The 23,488-nt window shown below is 40.9% G+C and overlaps 1 protein-coding gene across 1 annotated transcript in view; it reads left to right on the forward strand.

The window, feature by feature from the left end:
- Positions 1-23,488, forward strand: part of AQR (aquarius intron-binding spliceosomal factor) — a 70,413-nt gene that overhangs the window by 20,894 nt on the left and 26,031 nt on the right. Inside the window, exons 15-22 of the mRNA XM_063440073.1 lie at positions 1,385-1,505; positions 2,174-2,315; positions 7,727-7,905; positions 13,601-13,768; positions 14,394-14,563; positions 17,017-17,258; positions 17,435-17,584; positions 17,988-18,057. Of these exons, the coding sequence (XP_063296143.1) occupies positions 1,385-1,505; positions 2,174-2,315; positions 7,727-7,905; positions 13,601-13,768; positions 14,394-14,563; positions 17,017-17,258; positions 17,435-17,584; positions 17,988-18,057 (1,242 nt within the window). The remainder of the gene's footprint in view (positions 1-1,384; positions 1,506-2,173; positions 2,316-7,726; positions 7,906-13,600; positions 13,769-14,393; positions 14,564-17,016; positions 17,259-17,434; positions 17,585-17,987; positions 18,058-23,488) is intronic.

Below are 23,488 nucleotides of genomic sequence, written 5' to 3' on the forward strand. Positions count from 1 at the left end.
TCTCTGAGCCAATCACAATGCTTTTCTATAGGGCCTGACGAAGGAGTTTTCAACTCCGAAACGCGCGTCGGGTCTTTGTCTTAGGATATCCCTACACCTCACCAGAGCACTCACCGTGCACTCACTATGCACTTAAGGGAATCCGTTATCGCACTTATGTTTTGTATTATTTTGTAAGCCGATCATATTATGCTTTACTGAGAATAGGAATTTCAACAGGTAGTTCATCTTTATAGGGACTTTACTCCTAGCGCGAGTTTTAGCATAGAACACCCACGAAGGTGTTACAAGGAGTTTGCAGGGAACTAGCATAGTAGTGCTTTCAGCCATTATAGGACTCAGATAGATATTCCTCGGCTTTTGAGTTAGCACCTTTAGCTGCCCTCATCGACTAGGGGACAATCTCACACAGGTTCTCCCCCCTATCTCCCTTTATCTACCTGTATATTCATTATAGGTGTCTGCAGGGGAGGAAACATTACCTTTTTCTCTCCCCACTTTACTACACCTGTATTACTGGCATGACTGCTTCAATAGGGTTATAATATTCATTTCGGCTGTTAAATCGTTCCAATACCAAGGACAATTAATTTTACCGTTTTACAGCCCTTGAAGCAGTCTCCCAGTAACGTTATAGGGATTAGCAGCAATATCTGCAAAAGTACACTGAGGCAACTGTATCATTTGGGCAACAGCTAATAAAGTTTAATTGTAACATTTGTTTGGCCATGATACTTGGGAGTTTACCATACACTCAGTGCACCTTGTTTTTGATAGTTGCTATAACCCTTTCCTCTATTTCCTAATTCTCTCATATTAAGCTTATTGATATATCTTTTTATTACCTTTTCCTGTCTGTTTTAGGCATGTCCACCAACATCTATACCAGTTAATTGGGAGCACTCCTTAAAGGGGTACTACCCGATTTTAGTGTTTTTTCTGTACTCACATTTTCCGGGTTCAAGCCCATATTAGGTGGAACTGGTACCACCACCCTGACCTTTTCCCCTGACTCTAGACCTCCTTTGATGGTTGGGCATAGAATCCAGGGAAATATTTATCTCTTATCAGTACCTGTTTCTGCTCTGTCAATCTGATACTGCTCAATGTTTATTATATTACTGTTGCTAGTTGTTGTGTTATTTGAACAGAAGAGGCAACAGATCCCTCCTCCTTGAATTTTCCTTGTTTTGCTCAGTGGGAACCCAATCGATATGCTTTAGAAAGCCATCAACAAAAACATCAATACTCTAGATGGACAAATTTGCATAGATTGAGCCCTCGTCACTCAATGATGCAATAAATAAATACGCACTTAGTACATAAACCTGTATGGAGAAGTCACAGGGACTTTGTTTGCTTACTCCCTTCATCTGTGTTTCAGGTATCTCGTCATGAGCGTCGTATTTCCCAGATCCAGCAGCTGAACCAAATGCCTCTCTACCCCACCGAGAAGATAATTTGGGATGAGAATATTGTGCCCACTGAATATTATTCTGGAGAGGGTAATTCTCTGTAAACTGATATTTCTGTGATGTTAAATGCACACGTTCACTGTGAAGGCAATGTCTTCTATGCCTTTATTTAACAGTTTATTTGCAAACGAGATGTTTTTATAACCGCTCCAGATTTTCACCAACCAGTTCCTGTGCATGTGCTGTGGCAACAACTTCTCCTTTCGCTGCAGGATAATAAATTTACCATGTATTTCAATCTGCATAAATCTCTAACCAACAATTGAGTGACAGGGGAGAGTAGGAGAACCGTACTATAGGCCTTAATCAGCTCTCTGTCACATGCTGAGACAATAAAACTGAAGCTACTCTGTACAGCCGCCAATGTGCTGGCAGTGAAACAGTGTCCGATTCACTGATGAATATTTCCTGACCTGGGAAAGTGTCCCCAATCAGGGACATTCATATCAAAGAGAGGCTTTGAGCGAGGCGAGATCGGAGGATCGAGAATGCCTACAAATCTGAGAGGATGGCGGAACACTATGGCAACTGCTTTTGCAAATAATGTGCCATTTACTTTTATGAAAAATAATATAATTACTACTTTAGGAGCTTAAACTGACTCTGTTCATTAGCGGCATTCCTCAGTATGTTCATGGGAAGATCTGTTTTTGAAATGAGTGGAGTAGGGTTCTCATGCAGTCTTTTTCTACCATTAGGTTGCTTGGCATTACCAAAGTTGAACCTGCAGTTCCTTACACTGCATGATTACCTTCTGCGCAATTTCAACCTCTTTCGCTTGGAGTCAACGTATGAAATCAGACAGGACATAGAGGATGTAGTTTGCAGAATGAAGCCCTGGTAAGTCACACCTCGGGGAGCTCCTGCACGGTCATACTCGATCAAAGGGAATGGGAATATTCCTTGATGGGTTGGCTGTAGCAGTTTTCACAGTGAATCCTTTTTAAATTCTTTATTTTGACAGTGCAGCAGAGAGTATACAAATTACTGTGGTATATACATGTATATTTCTATAATAGACAATTGGCAAACAAGAAAGATTATACATACTGCACTGTTGTTTTTGGTTTAAAAGCGAAGTATACACAGAATGCATCTATTATATGGAATTCCCAGCCCATATGGTGACGTCTGTCCACTAGTGTCGTGTACGAGAAGTGTCGGCCAGAAGACGTCTCATATGACGGCTAGGCTTGTAAGACTGTATAAGTTAGGCGGGCGAGTTTGAGTCTAGGGTAATAAAAATGAGGTGAGTGGAGTAAAACAATTTATGAGTGGGTACGTCCATTGGTGTCCCCAGGGTGTGAAAGTGTTGTCGTGTCAGTGGGTCTTGAGTATCCCTGTCAGGAGTTACCTCTCCGGTATCAGTAGCAAGTCTCGGGCTGCATCTCTCTAGGGTATCGAGGCCCGGGGGGGGGGGGGGGGGGAAGGAGGGGAGGGGAGAGGGGTCTTGCCTGTGTTTATGAATCCTAAGGTCAGAGGGAGAACCCCTTTCACGTAGGTTGGCTGTGTCAACCTAAGTATGTGAGATGGTGCGAAGGCTATATTAAACAATCAACCAAGAAAATAGTAAAAAAACGTGAATATAAAACATAAGTATAAACTGAAGCGTTTTGTGAACGGAGAGAAAGTTCAAACCAGCGTTATATGTTATAAGTCCGAGTGGTCATCGGTGGTGGTGTTAGAAGGAGCCTGGTCGTCCACCAGGGGAAATGAGGGTGGCTGTTCGTAGAATAATCTTCAGGTCAGTCTCTCTTGTCCTGGGCGTCGCCCCGTGTGGGGGGGTGAATTCTTTGATGGCAGAGGGGTCTATGTGTGCTAATCCTGAGCCGGCCTCTCTCTGTGGTCCCGTGATGCCGATCTTTTGTAGGTGAGCTTCGAGTTCCGTGTAGCTCTGGGCCCTGTAGGCAACATTCATGTGAGTGAATAGAAGCTGCTTAGGAATTCCCCAGCGGTACTGGATCTCCTGTCCTTGAAGGTTGTTCAACAGCGGTCTCAGCGACCTGCGCCATGCGATGGTGTTGCGGGTAAGATCGGGGAACAGCGTTAGGGATGAGCCCTCAAAGTGTATTGGGGTCTTCCCCCTTGTGGCCGTGAGAAGCAGGGTCTTATCTGACATTGATTGAAATCGTAGGATAAGGTCGGCAGAGGCTGTCGTGGGTGCTGTAGGAGGTTTTGGTAGGCGGAATAGGCCGTCTAGTTTCACTGCTTTGGCCTGTTTGGGTGGCAGCAGCGTGTTGAGCAGTCTGCGGACATAGTGAGGTAAGTCAGTTAGACCTATTGAGTCCGGGATGCCGCAGATTTTAAGGTTGTAGCGCCTTTTCTGATCCTCCATGGCGTCCACCCTGTTGGTGGTTGTCAGCTGGTGCTTTTGCATTTCTGCAATCTGGTTTTCCACCACGGTTATCCTGGAGTCTTGGGTACTAGTTGTGGCCTCTAGGAGAGTGATCCGAGAGGTGGCGTTTTCGATGGCCGTTTTAAAGTGGGCCATATCTGCCGCTATATTCGCCCTGAGCTCAGCCAGGATGTCTTTCAGCCGGGCTGCAGTTACGGGTTGGCTGGGGCTGTATGTTTGGCACTGGGTCTTATGGGTATGTCGAGTGGTATCTCCTCTTCCATGTCGAGTGGGTTGTCTTCCGAGGAGTAAGAGGAGCCATCTCCCTCCAGGGCCATTTTGTCCCATGCAGCCCTTTGGGCGCCCCTCAGGAGTTCACCGATATCCCGGCTTGTTGGGGTCCGATCGCACTTGGGTTTTTTTGTTTTTCCGTCCCATGCTCATTTCTCCTCCACTGGTGACGGTATTTGGCTTAGAATATGTCCGTTATCACAATATATTTTGCTGTATAAGCGAGCCAGGCGCGGAGCTCGAGGAAAACGTGTCCTATCTGTTCAACAGTTGGCTCTGCCCTCAGTTAATCCTTTTTAAGTACATGATTATAACATTGATGCTGCTTTGAATTTCTGTTCTTATAGATCCTTGATTTATGATATCCTAATGAACTGGTAGTTAACTGCCTGTTTTTTTGGTTTTTTTTAAATTCTTTATTTATTTCAAGGTTAAACACCACTGGCAACACAACAGTTGAAATACAGTATGAAAAAGCGAAATACTTTTAAGTACAATGTCATAGAAATTAACACTCAAAATATCAACACGAACAATACAAAAGCATAAAAAGCATTAATAGAAACCATTGTGGCTGCTCCATATCAAATGAGTGTTCCTTAGCCATAGGAAGTCAAGTGTTCATGGCGTCTCACTCTGTCTTTTTAAGTTATAAGTAAACAAGAAAAATGCGATCATCTACAACATACCCATCAGGCTCATATATCTCCCACGTTTATTGGGATGTGGAGCAATTACTCATAACCAGTAAAACCTGCCATCACCAATCAAATGCACGGGGCCACCTGTATAGATGGTTTAGCTGGCCCCGGATCAGCAATAGGCTTTAACTGCCTGTTTAATGTTTTTTTTTTAACTAGATCTAAAAGACTTGGCATACCAACAGATTATTACTGGTGTATCACTTAGCTGTTGTCCTCTAAATAGTATTCTGCTAGCATACACTGAACTGTTCTACTGTAACAGAGTTGTCCTTCAAACAGGTTTATGAAAACAGGAAAGATGAACGTAACTCTAGAATTTTATCTCCTTTATGTCTGTTGTAACCATCATAGTTTCTGCTAGATCGTCCTTTTAAATGTAAAATACACACAACACTACTGTAGATTGTCAGTGCATGCCCATGTTATATAATTTATTTATAGGGATATTGGCTCTCTAAAAGCTTAAGTGAAGGCTGCAGGGTTTGTCGATTGAACTGGAAATTGCAAAGCATTAAGTTGGTTTTATGGCAAACAGCTGAATTGGAAATATAACTGGGATGAGTAAATTTGGCAATTCCTGGTTTGTTGCAAGTGATTCTTTACCTATTTTAACAATTTACATAATTTACATTAAGTACATTATTTAAGCTTGACAACTCATTCTTTAAGTGTAATGCAAGAAACCTTATATTACATTTTGCAGAACACTTTCAGATGTTGAGGGGTATTCATTGCAATGGGAATATCCGTGCCAGTACAGTCAGCCTATTGTGGGCGGTTGTATTGGAGGCGAAGAATTGATGTGCCTGTTTCATCCACTAGGTACCCAAATTAGGGACTGCACTCTGGGTTTAGACACCAGTGATCTATAACTGGGTTAGACAGGAGGAGTTGGGATTGACAGGAGCAGGGGTATACGGCTCGGCAAGAGTGACACGTTCTGGGAATAACAACTGTACCCCAGGTACTTATAACAGACCTGTATTGCCAGAAAAATAGAGGCGAGTTGTGGGGTTTAACAGGGGTTCAAGCCAGTGTACCCCGTCTTGATTGGCCCCTGCTACTCGACTACATTGCTGAGCATTGTACTTTTTTTCTACAAAATGTCAGACCCATACCTCTATCACACTTTAACAGGGGGGAGGCAGGAAGATGGGGAAACTACTGCAAATGTTAAAATTGTAGTCTACATGCAATCTGCTACTCTTATTGAACTGGAAACCGTTTTGTGTTTCCTCCTCTCCTTACCGATACATACTCTTGCTATGTCTATCTCGGTCTCTATTGTGAAATGTAATATTACTGTCACCTAAACTCTTATAAAATAAATATTGTCAAAAGAAAAGAAACCAGTTATCTATGTGTAACCTAATTCAAAGTGAATTGAGTGTACAGGTGGGGATAATATTATGTCAAAGAACACGCCTTACTCGGACATCAGTTATTTGGTGACCCACATTTAAAGGGACACTCCAGGCACCCAGACCACTTCTGCTCATTGGAGTGGTCTGGGTGCCAACTCTACCCTTAACCCTGCAACTGTAATTATTGCAGTTTTTCATAAACTGCAATATTTACATTGCAGGGTTAACTCCACCTCTAGTGGCTGTCTATTAGACAGCCACTAGAGGTCACTTCCTGGGTTCTAGCACAGGTTTCCTGTGCTAGAGCGTCGCTGGACGTCCTCACGCTGTGTGAGGACCTCCAGCGTCGCTCAAAACCCCATAGGAAAGCATTGAAATGATTTTTCAATGCTTTCCTATGGGGAGATGTAATGCGCATGCGTGGAATTTCCGCGCATGCGCATTAGGTCTCCTCGGCCGGTGAGCGAGATTAGTCTCGCCCACCGGCCGACGTAATCACTAGGAGGAGCGTCGCGGAGGCGGAGACAGCGGCGAGGGACATCGCCGCTGTCCCAGGTAAGTCACTGAAGGGGTTTTCACCCCTTCAGTAACCGGGGATTGGTGGGTGGGAGGGAGAGGGACCCTCCAGTGCCAGAAAAACGGATCGTTTTTCTGGCACTGGAGTTTCCCTTTAACATGTCATATGCTAGCTAGACTTGGACACTGATTACAAAACAAATTTACATCACTTTTCTATCCGCTGGTTAATTTTTCACCACAAGATGGCAGGCTTCTCCAGAACTCTCTTTCCATTGACAATAATCTGTGTAACGTGAGACAGCCCTCTGAGAATGCTGGAGGTACGCTGAGGCTAAACCAAGTCAGGATCCGTGTTGCTAGAAAGCACATCTAGAAATTAAAATATGATTTAATGTCGTATTCACTACTTTTCCACCCTTCACAATATATACTCTTTTTAAACGCAATGCATGTGCCTTATTGTGAGCGATTATGATTCCAAGTGCTGAGTTTATCCCCTTGGCATTTTACACAGATCCCCTTGCCTGCCATGCTAAGTAGTAGTAACGACTGGTGGAATCTGAGCCTTGTCTCTGCTTCATATTACAGCTATTTCAGGATGCTGAGTTTGCTTGTCTTTGATGAGTAACCCCTCTCACAGTTCGGCTCTGTCTCGCTCTGCAATCCCTTAACCTCTCCCAAAGCTTTTATTATTCCAATGACACTTGTGTAGAATTACTCTGCAATTGTTCTTCTGTTAACCTGTGCTATAATAATATTTATTCTATCATTTGTGATTTGACGGTCAGTTCAAAATCCTCACAATTCCTCGTTTACTGAACAACTCTGATTTTGTTGTAAACAGGAAATACTAGTTATATTAGCTCCTAGACATTTTTTTTGGTATGCAGTTGAAATTGGGGGGTTGATATTTTGAACTGGTCAGATAGTTCATTCCAAGCTTGAGAAACACCATGTGACATATGACTTTTTATACATGGTACATTTTTTTTTTTTTTTTGAAATCCCTGACAACTCTGCAATGTTTCCCCAACACAGGCAATCTGAATATGGTGGTGTCGTTTTTGGAGGATGGGCTCGAATGGCTCAACCCATCGTGGCTTTCTCCGTAGTGGAAGTAGCAAAACCTAACATTGGGGAAAACTGGCCAACGCGTGTCCGGGCTGACGTAACCATAAATCTCAACGTTCAGAACCAGATCAAGAATGAATGGGAAGGTATGGAAGTAGTAGTCTTTTTTTTTTCATATAGTGGCAGATCCCTCCGATTACAGAAGCGTGGACATATACTGCCTTACATGATTCCAGATATCTGCCTCACCTTCAATGTATCAAGAACAGCTTTAGCTTGTTCCTTCAAAATACAACTTAAGAAACATGAGCGTCTATTTGTGAATAAGATCTGCAGTAGGTTAAAGGGACATTGCTGTCACATATTGTTCTTGGCTTTTTTGTTTTGTTTTGCTACATCTACCCTCGTTTACATTTTTTCAGTGTTTGTTGTGTCTGCAGTAGAACAGCTGTGACTTCACCAGATGACGTTTTTATCCTGAATAACTGCACAGACTCTATAGTTCTATGCATATCTGGCTGCTAGTCGTTTCATTCAAACCGTGGCAGAGAAGAGGGTTAAAAGGTGCAACTCCAAAACGCCCTCATGATCCTGGAAAATTATAAAGCCATTTACCATCAGTCCTATAGCAGCTTCACAGCACAGTGCTTTACATGCTGCAGTTTGTACTGAAATACATTGTACTGAATACATTGAATTGTCCGTTGTTGTGGAATAATATATTGGAGCTTTACAAATAGTAATTAACCCTAGAATGACATCTCGGAATTTGTTTTAAATCTTTTGCACTGACCATGTGATGACATAACCCAAACTTGTTTGATATGTTTGAGCTGTACTTACTTTTTTTTTTTATTATTATTTATTTACGAATCGATCTAGTACTGACACATTTAATTGAGATAGTCGCCCAAACCACCTTATTGACTTTGAATAAGACATTTACAATTTTGTACATTGATGTTTTTTCCTTCACAATTTAGCACTCGAGGAATTAACACCAGAACAGATTACACGTAGATACTCATTTTGTGCATGGCTCGTGCGTTTGTGTGTTATTATAATTGACCTGATGAAAGCTAAGTGTGTCACTTCCCCAAAACCCTCCATTGAGAAGCTCAACTAAAAATAAATCATTTTTTAACTGTAGAGGGTCGAGTGTCCATGCAGGCTGGACACGGAGGTGTAATTTATATGTTGCCCTATAAGTAGGCTGCAGGATAGTGCCAGCTGGCACAGAACAGCATAACATATCCCCGTAAGGTCTCCGTCCTGGGGGATCTCACTTAAGGTGACATTTGTTGGCACTGTAAGTGAGCCCCATGTGTTCAGCTAGCACTGAGACTGGATCTGCCAAGGCAGCTCACGTGCCACTGTCCATCCCCAGATGTCTGGCATGACTACAGAACAGGAAGAGATGGCACGAAGTGCCTTGCTGCACGCTTCTGTGTCTTTCGTTACGTTGTTTGAGTTGGTCATTAATCCCTCACTGTTGTCTTTGCGATCTGATCATTCGTATAAAACGGAAAAAAACAATGCATAGGTGCTTTAAAAAAAAAAAAAAAAAAGCAACTTCATTACTTGTACGGTGTTGTAGCTTTTTAAATTCAAGTATGGTCTCAGAACTGAAACTCTTTGTCATACTGTTTGCAAAATATTAGTGCAAATAATTATATCTTAAGGCTTGATAAACCACTCTAGATGTTCCAATCTCGTTCAGAAGAAGAAGAAACAATCTCATGGGATGTCATCTGATGATGTCCTCTCTCCCTGTCATGTGATGACTCTGTCTCATAGATAATACAATAATCCGATAAGAAATTTATAAGTAAAAGTGTAAAAAATAAAATAAAATTGATGGGAAAAAAAGACAAGAAATAAAAATTAGTAAAAAATAAGATAAATTGTAAAGTATGCTCTGATGCAGTGTATTGTATAAAATGATCCTAACATCCAGCCTTCTATATTCACAGCTATTATGCACATTCTTTCACCAATATGCATGTTTGTAAAAGCACTTAATAATGTTTAAAGGTATGTAACCTTATAACTATAAAGATACTGACACAGTGTAGTTAAAAATACAATACTTTATTAGAAAAGATGAAATAAATACAATGAAATTAAACTAGTGCTTGCAGTCTTGACAGTTACGAAATACAGGAGTACACAGTTGCAATATGTATCTAGTACATGGTTAGTCTGTTGTTCGTTGAAGAATGATACAAAAAATCCTGTGACTCAGATTTGATAAGAATTCTCGGCGTCCCGAGTGGTTTTCAAGCTGTTTGATGTTACAGGGTTTCTGTGAAGATTGATGTGCTGCTGTGTAAAGGTCCTGGGTAAGGATGATAAGGTGTCAGCTTCCAAACGCGTTTGCGGCTTTATCCATTGATAAATTCTTATCAGGTCTGAGTCACAGGATTTTTTGTATCATTCTTCAACGAACAACAGACTAACCATGTACTAGATACATATTGTAACTGTGTACTCCTGTATTTCGTAACTGGCAAGACTGCAAGCACTAGTTTAATTTCATTGTATTTATTTCATCTTTTCTAATAAAGTATTGTATTTTTAACTATACTGGATCAGTATCTTTATAGTTATAAGGTTACATACCTTTAAACATTATTAAGTGCTTTTACAAATCTGCATATTGGTGAAAGAATGTGCATAATAGCAGTGAATATTTAAGGCTGGATGTAAGGATCATTTTATACAATACACTGCATCAGAGACTACTTTAAATTTATCTTTTATTTTTGAATTTTTTTTTAAATTTGTTTACACTTTTACTTATACATTTCTTATCAGATAATTGTATTATCTATGAGACAGTCATCACATGAGAGGGAGAGAGGACTTCTAATCTTTTATATTCTTAACTATAGGTTAATAGGTTCTCTATACCTCTCTGCCCATCTAACTTTACTGCATTTAAGCAGTAAACTGTCTACTTATTTCTTTCTTTCTTTATTTTACCTCTACTTTTGCTCCACTTAAAGGACCACTATAGTGCCAGGAAAACAAATGTATTTTCCTGGCACTATAGTGTTAATAGGCCCCCCCACTCCTGCTGGGCCCTATGGGGAGGACGGAGTTAAACACTTACCTTTCTCCAGCGCCGGGCTCCCTCGGCGCTGGGGACTCTCCTCCCTCTTCCGATGTCTTCCGCCGAATGCACGGCAAGAGCCACACGCGCATTCAATCAGTCCATAGGAAAGCATTTCTCAATACTTTCCTATGGACGCTGGCGTCTTGTCACTGTGAAAATCACAGTGAGAAGTGCGGAAGCGCCTCTAGTGGCTGTCAATGAGACAGCCACTAGATGCTGGATTAACCCTAATGTAAACATAGCAGTTTCTCTGAAACTGCTGTTTTCAGCTGCAGGGTAAACACTAGAGGGACCTGGCACCCAGACCACTTCATTGAGCTGAAGTGGTCTGGGTGCCTATAGTGGTCCTTTAAAGAATCACTATAGGGTCAGGAACACAAACATGTTTTCCTGACCCTATAGAGTTAAAACCACCATCTAGCCCCCTGGGCCCCTCATGCCTCCATAAATATAGTAAAAATCTTACTGTATTTAAGCCTGAACCTGTAAATCTGCATGCTGTTTGTCTCAGAAAAACAAGGTCTGTTGACATCAACAAAAGTGGTAGCCTGATCCAATCACAGTGCTTCCCCATAGGATTGGCTGAGACTGACAAAGAGGCAGATCAGGGGCAGAGCCAGCATGATTCAAACACAGCCCTGGCCAATCAGCATCTCCTCCTCATAGAGATGAATTGAATCAATGCATCTCTATGAGGAAAGTTCAGTGTCTGCATGCAGAGGGAGGAGATACTGAATGTTTGGATGCATTTTAGGCAGCCATGACCCAGGAAGGATCTCTAACAGTCATCTGAGGAGTGGCCAGTGAAGTTATCACTAGGCTGTAATGGAAACACTGCATTTTCTCTGAAAAGACCATGTTTACAGCAAAAAGCCTGAAGGTAATGATTCTACTCACCAGAACAAATTCAATAAGCTGTAGTTGTTCTGGTGACTATAGTGTCTCTTTAACTTTTATTTTTAATGCCATCTGATGGTTGGAATGTTAGATTAAACTCCGCCACCAAAATCCCAAGTAATTTCTCTGAAAGTGACTTTAACACATTTCCACAACACCAGTAAACATTATTACACTTTCCTGTGCTGCATGTCATGTTGTGGACAACAGACAAACGGTGCAAAATCTCACATGTGACCGTTAATCTTAAACTCAGACAGGTCGACTGAAGCGAACAGGCTTTTCGTTCTTCTTCGTTCGTTCTCACTGCTACAACATTGTGTTAAATCTCAGTAATGCAAAGTGCCTCTTGTATAGAAACATCTTAATACCGTGGCTTCCCTTATGGTATGATATTTGGAGCGGTATGTGCAGGAAAAATGAATTTCTTGTAATCCGACTTGGAATTTTATTTAAGACTATAAACAGTCTTCTCTTAGTCTGGCAGAGTTTATACTGAAACAGATTCAGCAGGCGTGGCAAAGGTTTAAAAATTGTACACTGGTGACATAATGAAAAGAAAGCAGATATGGTTTCTCTTTACTGTGCTCCGTTATTCAGTGCTTACTGAACTCCCACTGGACGTCTAGAACTGCTGTGATCTTTTGTGACACTGGGATGATTGCTCATAGAGGTGACCTGCAAATCACTGTATTCTAACTTGACATCCAGCAAAGACAGCTGTATTTAGACTACTAGATCGTGTCAGCGAGAAAGAGCTTACAGTCCACCTGGACATCCAAACAACAGCTGGAATACAGAACAAGGGGTCATAGGACTGTCACAGTGCTTCGCTTATTTAAAAAAAAAATTTTTTTAAAGCTACATATGTTACATTAAAAAAAAACAGTGCTCTTGCACCTGTCATTGCCAATATTACCTTCTTCCAATTCTATTTGCCCATCCCCCTCAGCCTGAAGCTCAGTCCTACTCCCATAGTCTCCCCAAGATTCGGTGGCCCGTAGCCCATTTCATCACATGGCTTATCCCTTCTTCTTGATTACAAGACCTTCCAGCACGGAGAATTGATTTTCTGGCTTAAGAAAAACAAAATGACATCACAATTAAAAAAAAAAGTACAGCGTGAGCTACATGTAGCATGCATGCTCCGTATGGCTGTGCTCTGTACCTTCAGCTTATTCTGCTTTCGTTCTCATTTATGGCCGCATCATGGTCAACCCAATCGTACAAGGCAATCAACCAACCAATTTGTCAAATGCTACTAATTAAGTGTCATTTGGATTGGAATCGGCTTACAGTAGACCACTCTAAGTGGACATTAAGTCTAAGCAGAAACCTCATAATACTTTTCCAGTTTTTACTAAAAGGGATAAAATATACTTTAAAATTGCCACTTTGTAAGCCATTGGATTTTTCATGAATCAGAATTGTACACAATATATTTAGTTAAATTGGCACATTTTCTCAACTCATCCTGGTCTTTTTTTCATGAGATGTCTATTGAATAGTGCGTTCATTTTGGCCATGTGTAACTCAGATTGTACTTTGAAAATCTATACGATTTCCTTGCTGTGCATATCAAAAAATGAAGAATCTGGGTTTCATGTACAGTATCCCAGCAAAACATGGCTTTAAGGGGACACGGACACCACCACCAAAAAGAAAAATAGATTTTATTTTTGGAGCGAGTTGCGGTTACTTTTCTTGGAAGATTGTAATGAGCAATTGTCTTATTTCATGTTGCAGTCCCTTAACCGAATGAGTGCTGTAGCGTGAGAGGGTCATTACGCAAAAAAAAAAAAACTAACCCTTTACAATTCTTCCAGGCCTCCGGAAACATGATGTGTGCTTCCTTGTCACTTTGCAACCTACTTTACCATATGGTACCAAGATTGATCGGCGGCAGTCCATTGTTGAGCAGACCGGTCTGCTGTTTGTGAGAGGCTGCGAGATTCAAGGCATGCTGGATGAGAAGGGACGCGTCATAGAGGAAGGTAAAATGTCATTGCGGCTATCTGCACGGATACAAAACAAACCTGGCAACTACGAACAATAAACATTCCATGGCCCGCTAATAGTCGATCACTAACCGATTAGACATTACTGCTCTCAGGCTACCGTTTAGAAGACGAGAGCAAACCTATAACATCCCTGTACTAGTTATACATATTAATGGAATTACATAAATCATTAAGCCTTAACAGGACACTATAGTAACCAGAACAACTACAGCTTAATGCAGTTATCTGGAGTCTACATGAAAATGCCTGCAGGCACAGGCTATAAACTTCCTTTTCAGAGAAAGCACTGGATTGACTGGAATCGTTAATTCTGATGATCTCAGCCAATGAGGCAGATTAGGGGAGGAGCTATTAAATGGGGTTGTGGGGGGGAGGGGGAAACACCTAAATTGTGCTTTTAAAACTATAGGGTCAGGAATACACATTTGTATTCATGCCACTATAGTGTTCCTTTGCTTATTTTGACTTACATCTGCCTCGGAGAAATAAACATCCTAAACGATCTGTCCTACATTGATGATTGTGTGTATTATTTAAAAAGTGCTACCTTTGTATGCTGACATCGTTACAATGACCATTTCCCTGTTTCAATGTGTAGGACCAGAACCAAAACCCAAACTCAAAGGAGACAGCAGAACTTACCGCGTTTTCTTAGACCCCAACCAGTACCAACAGGACATGACGAGGACTATCCAGAGTGGCTCTGAGGATGTCTATGAAACGTTCAATCTGATCTTGAGGCGGAAACCCAAGGAGAACAATTTCAAGGTAAAGTGAGGTGTTTATGAGACAGCCTTGCCATGTGATGTATGATTATACAGGGAGAGGAACCAGGGACAACATGTCGTTATAGGTGCATAACAGTGTGTGGGCTTTGCTTTTCCTTTGTTTTTTTTTTTTTTAGAATCTCAATTGAAAATCTATATCTGAGTTGAATATTTTAATTTTAATTTGTATAGGGACTTGAACAGTGGAATACTAAGCAGTATTGTAGTATTGCCTTGCAGACGTTATCCTCTGCCTGGTCTGAGTAAGTCGCTCTCTGCTTGCTGAGACAGGATGGGTATGCTGAGAGCGGCTTTATCAGTCCCGGTAGGGGGAAAATAAAGCTCCTCTAGCTAGACCTGCAAAGCCATGTTACAGAAATGCAAGAGACACAAGAGGAGGAAACATGGCATGGGGATAAGAGTCAAATGGGGAGAAGGACACACTATGGGGGTGGGTAAGAAACGAGTGTTGGAGTAGGAGACACTACATGGGGGGGAGGTAAGAGATACATAGGGAACTATGAGCCACTAATAGAGGGATAATGGATACATAGGGAAATATGAGATACTGCATTGGGGGTAAGAGGCACATAGGGGTGTATGATATGCTGTGTTGGGAGTAAGAGGCACAGGGGAGTAAGAGATACTGCGTTGGGGTAAGAGGCACATCGTGGAGTACGAGATGCTGCGTTGGGGTAAGAGGCACATAGGGGAGTATGAGATGCTGCGTTGGGGATAAGATGCACATAGGGGAGTAAGAGATGCTGCGTTGGAAGTAAGAGGCACATAGGGGAGTAAGAGGAACATAGTGGAGTATGAGATGCTGCGTTGGGGGGGGGGAAGAGGCACATAGGGGAGTATGAGATGCTGCATTGGGGATAAGAGGCACATAGGGGAGTAAGAGATGCTGCGTTGGGGTAAGAGGCACATAGGGGAGTATGAGATGCTGCGTTGGGGGTAAGAGGCACCTAGGGGAGTCTGAGACACTGCACTGGGGATGGCAGGCACCTGGGGGAGTCTGAGACACTGCACTGGGGGTGGCAGGCATCTGGGGGAGTCTGAGACTCTGCACAGGGGGTGGCAGTGGTGACATGGGGGGGTAAGAGGGGGGAGGGGGAGTATGAGATGCTACTTGGGGTTGACAATGGTGACATGGTATATGAGACATAGGAGGCTCTGAAACATGGTAGGGCATAGGTGACTCAAGGAAGGGGGTAGGAGACTCAACAGGGGAGGTAAGAGACCAAAAGGGGAATCTTCATAGCTGGCTAAAAAGCTGATTAGCACAGGGTACAGATGCCATTTTATTGTTGAGATTTGCTTGGCAGGTTCACTTTAATGCTAAACATTCTCATTCAATTCATTATGTAGTTGTGCCGTAACAAGTTACTGATGAATTTTAATTATGTCTGTTTTTATAGATATATAGCTTATTTTTAATACTGTGGCGACTATCTCCGGTTAGCATTCATGAACACGCAATAGACCTCTTGTAATTTAGTATTTCTGGACACGCTGTGGTGCATTTTGCAATCCCCAAACCACGAATCTCTGTACGTGGATTGTGAACTGCCTTAAGCTCACTTTTTACTCCGTAAGGTGTTTCCTGACCTGTGTGGAAGTAAAACAGTTAATGCCAAGGCTCTCATTGGAGATAGCTCCTAGGTTTCACATTTCTCTGGGCTTAACGAGGGTACAGAGAAGGACAGCCAAGCCCTGGATGGTTAGCTAGTGTGACAGACAGTGTTTGATGCTGATATGTAATAATGTTTGGAGATATACATATCACAAGTTACAGAGCTCCCAACACTGCATTTGTCTCAGTCTGGAAGATGAATGCACATTAATTTTAGCATGGTGCCAACATTCTGAGTGTTTACGGAAATGTCTGCAAAATGTTTATATTTTAGCCTTTGGCACCGAAGAGCTACCGTACTTACCATAAAACCTGTATCTAGGCTTATGTTGGATTTAAAGAATGAAACCATATTAATCAGAGCTTTGCAATCCATCACAATAAAAGCTTTTCATTCACAATTCATTTATTTTTCCTTTTACTTGGGAAGGTAGATCGTTTATTTTTTACATTTGTGCAGTAAGATGTCAGTTATATCACTTATAGATTTAGATAAATCCGCTAGTAGTGCATTGCAAATCTTGCTGTGAAACCTCCAAATTGGTAGCAGAAATGATGTTTCGTCACTGGCTTATTGTAGTAGAAACAATAGATTTGCATGCTGTGTTGTGATTAAGTGGTAAGAGAGTCTTTCTGTAGACCAACCCACTAGATACTTGAGGAGAACATGGTTCTTTTATTCAGTGAAGAACAAAACTAATGACATTTTGACATATCTAACAATACATAAAGGATGACTACTTCTGTTGCTTAACAGAAAGCCTCTTAATTTATTCTGACATCTCCATTTCTTCATGTTTCACAATTGTTCTTGGCAGGCTGTGCTTGCAACCATCCGGAAACTGATGAACACAGACTGCGTTGTGCCAGATTGGCTCCATGACATAATCTTGGGTTACGGAGACCCAGGCAGTGCCCATTACTCAAAAATGCCCAATCAGATCTCAACTCTTGACTTCAATGACACATTTCTGAGCCTGGATCACCTAAAAGCCAGCTTTCCTGACTACAAGGTTAAGGTGACAATGGAGGATCCTTCCCTGCATAAGGCCCCTTTTAGGTAATGAGCGGCTAAAGTTTCAAGTGTAGTGATCTGAAAAGTGCTGTTAAGTTTTAAAAGTGGGGCAATCACTGTGGAAACCAGTGGAGACATCCACTTAGTTATTAACTCCACTGTGACAGCATTGCATTACGATCAAAGTGTGTCCTGTGCAAGTAACACATTTCTTTTCTCAGGATAACATTTCCAGTCTATGGTGGGAAAGGGAAGAAACGGAAGGAAGGAGGTAGTGAGGAAGAAACTGGGCCGGAAGAGCCCCCCACGTTGATTGTTGAGCCTCATGTGATCCCGAACCGTGGGCCCTATCCTTATAACCAGCCAAAACGGTAATTTTGAAATTCAGTATTCTGTATCACTAAACAGAGCTAGCATATATAATAGGGACAGTATAATTTATTTCCATATGAACCTCTGACCCATCACCCCTAAAATCATTAGATTTAAAACCTAATCTTTTTGAATATTTCATAAACATTTTCTTGGATGCTAAATCTTTTAAAATACATTTCACCTCTCGCAATCCTTGCTCAAAAAAACATTTCACGTTCCATGTTACATAATGTAAACCTCTACTCTTGACAAATGATATTACATTAAATAAATTGGATTATAATTCTAACAATGTAAATTTCTATATTGTCATTTATTCAATAGAACATGTTTATTCCCATAATTGTCGTGTTGTTTGTTTGTATTATTATTTTTATTTTACATTTATTGTGTTTACAGCAACACCATTCAATTCACTGCAACCCAGACAGAAGCTATCAGAGCGGGCATGCAGCCTGGTCTTACCATGGTAAGAGTCACAGAAAGTTACCTTTATCTATATGTCGATTACTTTATAGGAATACTTACATCGCCTATACATATGTACTTTGTGTGAGATACGGATATCCCATGTTACATACAGAGCTGTGTAAGATACGGATATCCCATATTTTACATACAGAGCTGTGTGATACAGATATGCCATATTTACAAACAGGGCTGTGTGTGAGATACGGATATCCCATGTTTACATACAGAGCTGTGTGTAAGATACGGATATCCCATATTTACAAACCGGGCTGTGTGTGAGATACAGATATCCCATATTTACATACAGGGCTGTGTGTGAGTTACGGATATCCCATATTTACAAACAGGGCTGTGTGTGAGATACGGATATCCCATGTTTACATACAGAGCTGTGTGTAAGATACGGATATCCCATATTTACAAACCGGGCTGTGTGTGAGATACAGATATCCCATATTTACATACAGGGCTGTGTGTGAGTTACGGATATCCCATATTTACAAACAGGGCTGTGTGTGAGATACGGATATCCCATGTTACATACAGAGCTGTGTGAGATACAGATATCCCATATTTTACATACAGAGCTGTGTGATACAGATATGCCATATTTACAAACAGGGCTGTGTGTGAGATACGGATATCCCATGTTTACATACAGAGCTGTGTGTAAGATACGGATATCCCATATTTACAAACCGGGCTGTGTGTGAGATACAGATATCCCATATTTACATACAGGGCTGTGTGTGAGTTACGGATATCCCATATTTACAAACAGGGCTGTGTGTGAGATACAGATATCCCATATTTACAAACAGGGCTGTGTGTGAGATACAGATATCCCATATTTACAAACAGGGCTGTGTGTGAGATACGGATATCCCATGTTTACATACAGAGCTGTGTGTTAAGATACGGATATCCCATATTTACAAACAGGGCTGTGTGTGAGATACAGATATACCAAATTTACATACAGGGATGTGTGTGAGATACAGATATCCCATATTTACAAACAGGGCTGTGTGTGAGATACAGATATCCCATATTTACATACAGGGCTGTGTGTGAGTTACGGATATCCCATGTTTTACATGCAGAGTTTTGTGTGAGATACAGATATCCCATGTTACATACAGGGCTGTGTGAGATACGGATATCCCATGTTTTACATGCAGGGCTGTGTGGGATACGGATATCCCATGTTTTACATGCAGGGCTGTGTGGGATACGGATATCCCATGTTTTACATGCAGGGCTGTGTGAGATACGGATATCCCATGTTTTACATGCAGGGCTGTGTGGGATACGGATATCCCATGTTTTACATGCAGGGCTGTGTGAGATACGGATATCCCATGTTTTACATGCAGGGCTGTGTGAGATACGGATATCCCATGTTTTACATGCAGGGCTGTGTGAGATACGGATATCCCATGTTTTACATGCAGGGCTGTGTGGGATACGGATATCCCATGTTTTACATGCAGGGCTGTGTGAGATACGGATATCCCATGTTTTACATGCAGGGCTGTGTGAGATACGGATATCCCATGTTTTACATGCAGGGCTGTGTGAGATACGGATATCCCATGTTTTACATGCAGGGCTGTGTGAGATACGGATATCCCATGTTTTACATGCAGGGCTGTGTGAGATACGGATATCCCATGTTTTACATGCAGGGCTGTGTGGGATACGGATATCCCATGTTTTACATGCAGGGCTGTGTGGGATACGGATATCCCATGTTTTACATGCAGGGCTGTGTGAGATACGGATATCCCATGTTTTACATGCAGGGCTGTGTGGGATACGGATATCCCATGTTTTACATACAAGGCTGTGTGGGATACGGATATCCCATGTTTTACATGCGGGCTGTGTGAGATACGGATATCCCATGTTTTACATGCAGGGCTGTGTGAGATACGGATATCCCATGTTTTACATGCAGGGCTGTGTGGGATACGGATATCCCATGTTTTACATGCAGGGCTGTGTGAGATACGGATATCCCATGTTTTACATGCAGGGCTGTGTGAGATACGGATATCCCATGTTTTACATGCAGGGCTGTGTGAGATACGGATATCCCATGTTTTACATGCGGGCTGTGTGGGATACGGATATCCCATGTTTTACATGCAGGGCTGTGTGAGATACGGATATCCCATGTTTTACATGCAGGGCTGTGTGAGATACGGATATCCCATGTTTTACATGCAGGGCTGTGTGAGATACGGATATCCCATGTTTTACATGCAGGGCTGTGTGAGATACGGATATCCCATGTTTTACATGCAGGGCTGTGTGGGATACGGATATCCCATGTTTTACATGCAGGGCTGTGTGAGATACGGATATCCCATGTTTTACATGCAGGGCTGTGTGAGATACGGATATCCCATGTTTTACATGCAGGGCTGTGTGAGATTAGAGAATCCTATATTGTGAACAGGTTTTCATACAATCTCTTAGAACTATTGCATACTTGTTCACCTGTGACTTTAATTTTTGAGATATTTACAGGTTGAAATTGACTTTGCCGTAGTTATAGAATCCACCTTGAGACTCGCATAACATTTTCATGCTTTATCATGAAGGCTAGGTTTGTCGGTAACTGTGTATCCAGTGCTCTGCGAATACTGTGTGTGAGACCAACAGGAGGCAAGTGAGACAGACTCCATCTGTCAGTCTGCCCTTCACTGCACCTGTCAGTCTCCTCATGCCATGGTTTGGTTGTATTTAGTATGAAAAATAATTCCACAAAATGAGATTACAGTGAGCAGTTGTCTTCATTCCTATCTATTACATTACAGAATAACTTTAGTGTTATGATTACATATTCCTTTAACCCCTTCAGGACGGAGTCAATAGTGCACGTTCTGATCAAAACAAAACGTAAACAAAAACTGGAATTTGCGCTATATGTCTGTTCACCCGTAGTTCCCCTCTTTCAAATTATATGCACCCACACTTATTATATATCATTTTGTTCAGGAGAAACAGGGCTTTAATCTATCATTAACTATTCATATATGGAACATCATTTATTATGAATAAAAGTAAAAAAAATGTGAGAAAATAAGATTTTTTTTTAAATTTGCATTTCCGTCTGACATTTTAACTGTGAATGTCATAATACTGTTAGGTTTTACTGCAAAAAAAAATGCACATATTTGTAATCAGCGATGTCTCACGAGTACAAAAGTACCCCCCATTAACAGGTTTTATGTTGTTTTGGAAAGTTACAGGGTCAAATATAGAACATTACATTTTCAAATTGAAATTTGCCAGATTGGTAATGTTACCTTTGAGACGGTGTGGTAGCCCAGGAATGAGAATTACCCCCATAATGGCATACCATTTGAAAAAGACAAGCCAAGGTATTGAAAGTGGGGTATGTTTAGTCTTTTTTAGTAGCCACTTAGTCACAAACACTGGCCAAAGTTAGCGTTCATATTTGTTTTTGTGTGAAAAAAGCAAAAAACTAATATTTGGCCAGTGTTTGTGACTAAGTGGCTACTAAGAAAGACTGGACATACCAAACTTGCAATACCTCGGGTTGTCTACTTTTGCAAATGGTATGCCATCATGGGGGTAATTCTCATTCCTGGGCTGCCATACGCTCTCAAAGGCAACATAACCAATCTGGCAAATTTCAATGTGAAAAAAATGAAATGCAAGCCTTATATGTGACTCTCTAACGTTCCAAAACACCATAAAACCTGTACATGGGGGGTACTGTTATTCTCGACTCGTTATTATAGACTTCACTAAACACAAATATTAGTGTTTTAAAACAGTAAAACATATTACAACAATAATATAGACCATAAAAGTGCAGTTCGCTTGTAAAAAATGCCAAAAACGTCACTTTTACTTAAAATATCATCGTTGTAATACAATTTACCAGTTTGAAAAACGAATATTTGAGTTCAGCGAAGTCTCCCGAGTAAAACAGTACCACCTATGTACAGGTTTTATGGTGTCTTGGAGAGTTACAGGGTCAAATATAGTGCTTGCGAATTAAATTCTCTGCACTTTCTCCCTATGTTGTCATGCATGTCAATCAAATTTTAATTAATCAAATCACATAATTACGTTAAAAGATTATTTAAATATACATGTAGAATTTTAATATATATGCATTTATAGGTATTTAAATTCTACGTGTATACTAATGTAATCTTTTATGTAATTATATGTATTTATATATATATATATTTGCGGTTATTTGTATTTTATATATATATAGATATATATAGAATGTCATTCTAAGTGTATTTTGTTACCGATATATATATATATTAATAACAAAATACAGTTAGAATGAAATTACATATGCATTTATAATTTATATTAAATTTTGTTTCAATATTTTATTTATTTATTTTATTATTTAATTTATTTATTATTTTAATTATACATATTTATATATAATATATATATGTACATCTATTATATATATAATATATACATATTATATATATGTAACGTCATTCTAAGTGTATTTTAATATTAATATATACTTATATTAATATTAAAATACACTTTGTATGACGTTACATATATATAATATGTATATATATTATATATATTATATATATATAAAAATATATTTAATTTATTTTTACACTTGTCTTTTATTTATCTTTTATACTTCCCACCAGCAGGGGGACTGTCTGATATTTCAAACAGTCCCCCTGCTGGCAGATCCACAGCCAGCTATAGGGGGCCATGTGATCGCTCTTTGAGAGCGATCACATGGCCCCCGGGGGCCTCATTTGCCGTGGGAGGGCTGCCTGGGCTGTGAGGCAGTCCTCCCGAAGCGGATCGCGGCGGAGGTAAGTATAACTTACCTCCTGGGGCTGCAAGCCGTCACGGCGTGCTATGCCGTCATAACGGCTTTAAAGCCCACTTAACCCGTGACGGCATAGCACGCCATAACGGCGTTAAGGGGTTAAAGCATAACACTAAGTATTTGGTAGTTCATTTCCACAAAATAAATTAAACATTTTTTGTTTTTAAAGAGACACTGTAGTCACTAGACTAACTACAGCTTAATGTAGTTGTTCTGGTGAGTATTGTCAGTCCCTGCAGGCTTTTTAATATAAACAGTTTTTTCTGAGAATAGGCAGTGTTTACATTACACCCTAGGGACACCTCCAGTGACCACACCTCAGATGGCCACTAGAGGTGCTTCCTGGGGCAGTGCTGTACAGTGTCTTCACCCTCTGCATGGAGACACTGAACTTTCCCCATAGAGATCCATTAATCCACTGCATCTGTATGAGGAAATGCTGATTGGTCAGGGCAGCATTTGGCTCTGCCCACAGCCTGCCTCTTTGATGATCTCAGCCAATCCAATGCTTTCCTGTGGAAACTTCTGATGATGTCAGCCAAGGAGGCAGGGTCGGAAC

This window comes from Pelobates fuscus, chromosome 13 (assembly GCF_036172605.1).
Source record: "Pelobates fuscus isolate aPelFus1 chromosome 13, aPelFus1.pri, whole genome shotgun sequence".
NCBI classification, from domain to species: Eukaryota; Metazoa; Chordata; class Amphibia; order Anura; family Pelobatidae; genus Pelobates; species Pelobates fuscus.